Source organism: Scylla paramamosain, unplaced genomic scaffold, assembly GCF_035594125.1.
Source record: "Scylla paramamosain isolate STU-SP2022 unplaced genomic scaffold, ASM3559412v1 Contig3, whole genome shotgun sequence".
Taxonomy (NCBI): domain Eukaryota; kingdom Metazoa; phylum Arthropoda; class Malacostraca; order Decapoda; family Portunidae; genus Scylla; species Scylla paramamosain.
In genome coordinates this window covers 900,001-905,000 of record NW_026973668.1, presented here as the reverse complement: position 1 = coordinate 905,000, position 5,000 = coordinate 900,001, and the positions used below count along the sequence as shown (strand labels likewise).

The 5,000-nt window shown below is 37.9% G+C and overlaps 1 protein-coding gene across 1 annotated transcript in view; it reads left to right on the top strand.

Moving 5' to 3' along the window:
• Window positions 1–5,000, top strand: part of LOC135096366 (serine/threonine-protein kinase pim-1-like) — a 10,743-nt gene that overhangs the window by 184 nt on the left and 5,559 nt on the right. Inside the window, exons 1-2 of the mRNA XM_063997832.1 lie at window positions 1–113; window positions 2,327–2,475. The exon at window positions 1–113 is cut by the window's left edge and continues 184 nt beyond it. Coding sequence (XP_063853902.1) covers window positions 1–113; window positions 2,327–2,475 — 262 coding nt within the window. The remainder of the gene's footprint in view (window positions 114–2,326; window positions 2,476–5,000) is intronic.

The following is a 5,000-nucleotide window of genomic DNA, read 5'->3' as shown; positions in this document are numbered from 1 at the left end:
CGATAATGATAACGATAGTAATAATAATACTAATTTAAAAGTGATTTCGAGTCTCCAGCCCCCGCCCCCCCGCCCCCCGCCCCCCGCCGCCCCCCCGCAGCTACATGCCAGAGGTGAGGTGTATGTATGTATGTATGCTACTACTACTACTACTATTACTACTACTACTACTACTATTATTTAAACATTTTTCCTATTTTTTTTTCGTTTTTTTATTTATTTACTTGTTTTTTCTTTGTTTTCCTGTCTGTCTGTGTCTGTCTGTCTGTCTGTCTGTCTGTCTGTCTGTCTGTTTACAATCTAACGCGCATTTTCTCGTGTGTCTGTACGTGTGTGTGTCTTTAGGCTTAGTTGGTTAGGCCTACTGTCCCCTCGTGTGTGTGTGTGTGTGTGTGTGTGTGTGTGTGTGTGTGTGTAGTAGTAGGCTTACTGTGTGTGTGTGTGTGTGTGTGTGACTGGGTCGTGTTAGAGAGAGAGAGAGAGAGAGAGAGAGAGAGAGAGAGAGAGAGAGAGAGAGAGAGAGAGAGAGAGAGAGAGAATATGGGTCATGTTTTGGTGTGTGTGTGTGTGTGTGTGTTGATAGTAGTAGTAGTAGTAGTAGTAGTGGTGGTGGTGGTGGTGGTGGTGGTTGTTGTTGTTGTTGTTGTTGTTGTTGTAATAATAGTAATAGAACAAAAACTACTACTACTACTACTACTACTACTACTACTACTACTACTACTACTACTATTATTATTATTATTATTATTATTATTATTATTATTATTATTATTATTATTTAGAAAGGTTACACACACACACACACACACACACACACACACACACACACACACACACACACACACACACACACACACACACACATTGATAAACTACTACTACTACTACTACTACTACTACTACTACTACTACTACTACTACTACTATTACTACTGTGTGTGTGTGTGTGTGTGTGTCACATCTTTAAAACAAACACATTATTTGCATCTATAAACAAACAAACAAACAAACAATTATTAATCTGAACAAACAAACAAACATGATTTTATACAAACAAACAAACAAACAAACATACATACATACATACAGACAGACAGACAGACAGACAATTGTACTCTGATAGCTAGCAAACAAACAAACAAACAAACAAAAACAGATAGACAGGACGTACTTAGCAAACAAACAAACAAACAAACAATTTTCACTGTTGATAAACAAACAAACAAAAAACAAACAATTTTCACTGCTGACAAACAAATAAACAAACAAACAAAGAAACAATTTTCACTATTGATAAACAAACAAACAAACAAACAAACAATTTTTACTGCTGACAAACAAAACAAACAAACAAACAAACAAACAAACAATTTTCACTGCTGACAAACAAACAAACAAACAATTTTCACTGCTGACAAACAAACAAACAAACAATTTTCACTGCTGACAAACAAACAAACAAACAAACAATTTTTACTGCTGACAAACAAATAAACAAACAAACAAATAAACAAACAAACAATTTTCACTACTGACAAACAAACAAACAAACAAACAAACAAACAAACAAACGACTTGTACCAAACAAAGAAAATGAACCTGCACAAAGAAACAAACAAACACAACTTGCACTTTTACAAACAAAGAAAGAAACAAACAAAGACTCAAATAACTCATACACACCAAAAACACCCAAAACACCACAAAAACACACCAAAACACCCCAAAACACCTAAAACACCCAAAAAACACCAGAAAAAAACCAAAAACACCCCAAAACACCCCCCTTAAACACCCGAAACACCCAAAAACCCCGAAAAACCCAAAAACACCCAAAAAACACCCCAAAACACACCAAAAAAAACAAAAACACCCAAAAAACACCCCAAAACACACAAAAAACCCAAAAAACACCACAAAACACCCAAAACACCACAAAAACACCACAAAACACCACAAAAACACCCAAAAAACCCAAAAACACCCAAAAACACCCAAAAACATCCCAAACACACCAAAAACACCCAAAAACACCCAAAAAACAAAAAACACCCAAAAAACCCAAAACACCCCAAAACACCAAAAAAACACCCAAAACCCCAAAAACACCAAAAAACACCCAAAAAACCCAAAAAACACTCAAAACACCCAAAAACACCCTAAAACCCCAAAAACACCCAAAACACCAAAAAACACCAAAACACCCCAAAACCCAAAAAAAACATAAAAACACCAAAAAACACCCCAAAAAAACCCCCCAAAAAAACAAAAAAAAAAAAAAAAACCCAAAAAACAGCACTTTAACTCCCTAATCTCCCCCACACAGGCGGAAGGGCACAAGATGAGACGTACAGAGTTGGCAGCGTCCTCGGGAAGGGAGGATTTGGCACAGTGTACTCAGGGTGGCGGGTCCGTGACTCCCTCCCTGTGGCCATTAAACAGGTGGCCAAAGCGAAGATTACTGCCTGGGAGATGGTAAGTGTATTGGGGGTGTTTTTGGGGTGTTTTTGGGTGTTTTGGGGGTGTTTATGGTGTTTTTTGGGTGATTTTGGGTTTTTTTGGGTGGTTTTGGGTGGTTTTGGGTGGTTTTGGGTGTTTTTTGGTGTTTTTTGGGTGGTTTTGGGTGTTTTGGGTGTTTTTTGGTGGTTTTGGGTGTTTTTTGGGTGGTTTTGGGTGTTTTTGGGGTGTTTTTTGGGTGATTTTGGGTGTTTTTGGGTGGTTTTTGGGTGGTTTTGGGTGGTTTTGGGTGGTTTTTGGGTGTTTTTGGGTGATTTTGGGGTGTTTCGATGTGTCTTTGGGGTGTTTCTGGGTATATTTAGGATGTTTTGGGGTGTTTTGGGGTGTTTTGGGTGTTTTTGGGGTGTTTCGATGTGTCTTGGGGTGTTTCTGGGTGTATTTAGGATGTTTTTGGGTGTTTTTGGGGTGTTTTGGGTGTTTTTCAGTGTGTTTTGCAATGGAACTAGGTAAAATTTTGTTTGTTTTTTTGTTTAATTGTGTGTGTGTGTGTGTGTGTGTGTGTGTGTGTGTGTGTGTGTGTGTGTGTGTGTGTGTGTGTTCAGAGTGGAATTAGGTTAAAATTTGGTGTTTTTTTGGTGTTTTCTTTGTTACTTTGTGTATTTGGGTGTGTTTGGAGTGAACTAAGTAAGAATTTTGTTAATTTGGTGTTTTTAAGTGTATTTGGGTGTGTTTGGGTGTTTGGGCGTGTTTGGAGTGGAATTATGTTAAAGTCTTGTTAATTTGGTGTTTTTAAGTGTATTTGGAAGTGTTTGGGCGTGTTTAGAGTGAAATTAGGTTAAAATCTTGTTAATTTGGTGTGTTTGGGCGTGTTTTGGGCGTGTTTGGGCGTGTTTGGAGAGACGTAAGATATATCTGTTATTTTTGGTGTTTTTTTGTGGTGTTTATTGTCTTGTGTGTGTGTGTGTGTGTGTGTGTGTGTGTGTTAAGGAGAATTTTTCATCGTTTTTCTTGTTTTTTTTTCCATTTTTTCCATTTTTTGTTTTTTTCAATATTTTGCGTTTTTTTTTGTGTTTTAATTGGTGTTTGGGTGAGATAAGGCAGTGTTTGTGTGTTTGTTTGTGTGTTTGTCGTCATGTAGGTATTGCAGCGTGTGTTGTGTTTGTTTGTGTGTTTGTTTGTGTATTTGGGCGTGTTTGGGCGTGTTTGGAATGGGAGTAAGTAAAATTTTCAGTGTTTTTTTGGTGTTTATTACGCATTTATGGAGTGTTTGTTTGTTTGTTTGTTTATTTGGGTGTATTTTGGGGTGTTTTTTTTGGTGTTTGTTTGTTTGTTTGTGTGTGTTTTTTGGGGATTTAAGGATGTTTTTTGGTGTATTAAAATGCTTGTGTGTGTTTTTATTTGTTCGTACGTTCGTGTGTGTTTTGGTGTTTTTCCTGTGTTTTTTTTTATTAATTGTGTTTATAAGTGTTTTGTGTGTTTGTAAGTGTTTGTTTACTAGTGTTTGAGTGTCTGAAGATGTGTGTGCGTGTGTGTGTGTGTGTGTGTGTTTGTTTTGGTGTTTTGGCCAAGATTAAGGTGTTTTTTGGGTGTTTTTTGGTGTTTTTTTGGGGTGTAAGTGTGTTTTGGGGTGTTTTGGGAAAAATTTAAGTGTTTTTTAGGTGTTTTTCTGTGTTATTGTGTGTTTTTTTTGGCTTGTATACTGTGTGTTTGGGTGTTCGTGTGTGTGTGTGTGTGTGTGTGTGCGTTTGGGTGTGTTTGTGGCGCAGGTGAAGTGTGTTTTGATGAGTTTAACTTGTGTGTTTGTGGCACTAATGTGTGTTTTGGGGTGTTTTGGGGTGTTTTGGGAGTATATTGGGGTGTTTTTGGTGTGTTTGGGTGTGTTTTTTGGTGTTTTGGGTTTTTTATTGGGTGTTTTGGTGTGTTTTGGGGTGTTTTGAGAGTATATTGGGGTGTTTTTGGTGTGTTTGGCTGTGTTTTTTAGGATGTTTTGGGTTTTTTATTGGGTGTTTTGGTGTGTTTTGGTGTGTTTTGGGGTGTTTTGGGAGTATATTAGGGTGTTTTTGGTGTGTTTTTTAGGATGTTTTGGGGTGTTTGGGTGTTTTGGTGTGTTTTGGGAGTATATTGGGGTGTTTTTGGTGGTGTTTGGGTGTGTTTTATGGGTGTTTTGGGGTGTTTTGGTGTGTTTTGGGGTGTTTTGGGAGTATATTGGGGTGTTTTTGGTGTGTTTGGGTGTGTTTTGGGGTGTTTTTGGGTATGTTTTGATGTGTTTGGGTGTGTTTTGGTGTGTTTAAGTTGTGTGTGTGTGTGTGTGTGTGTCTGTCTGTGTGTGTGTGTGTGTGTCTGTCTGTGTGTGTGTGTGTGTGTGTGTGTGTGTGTGTGTGTGTGTGTGTGTGTGTGTGTGTTTGTTTATCTGTTAGGCTGAGTGTGTTTTTTTGGGGGGTGGAGTTCAGGGTGTTTTAAGTGTGTTTTTTGGGTGTTTTTGTGTTTTAATGGGGTATTAGTGGGTGTGTTTGGATGTAAGGGTGTGTTTGGGTGTTTAAAGG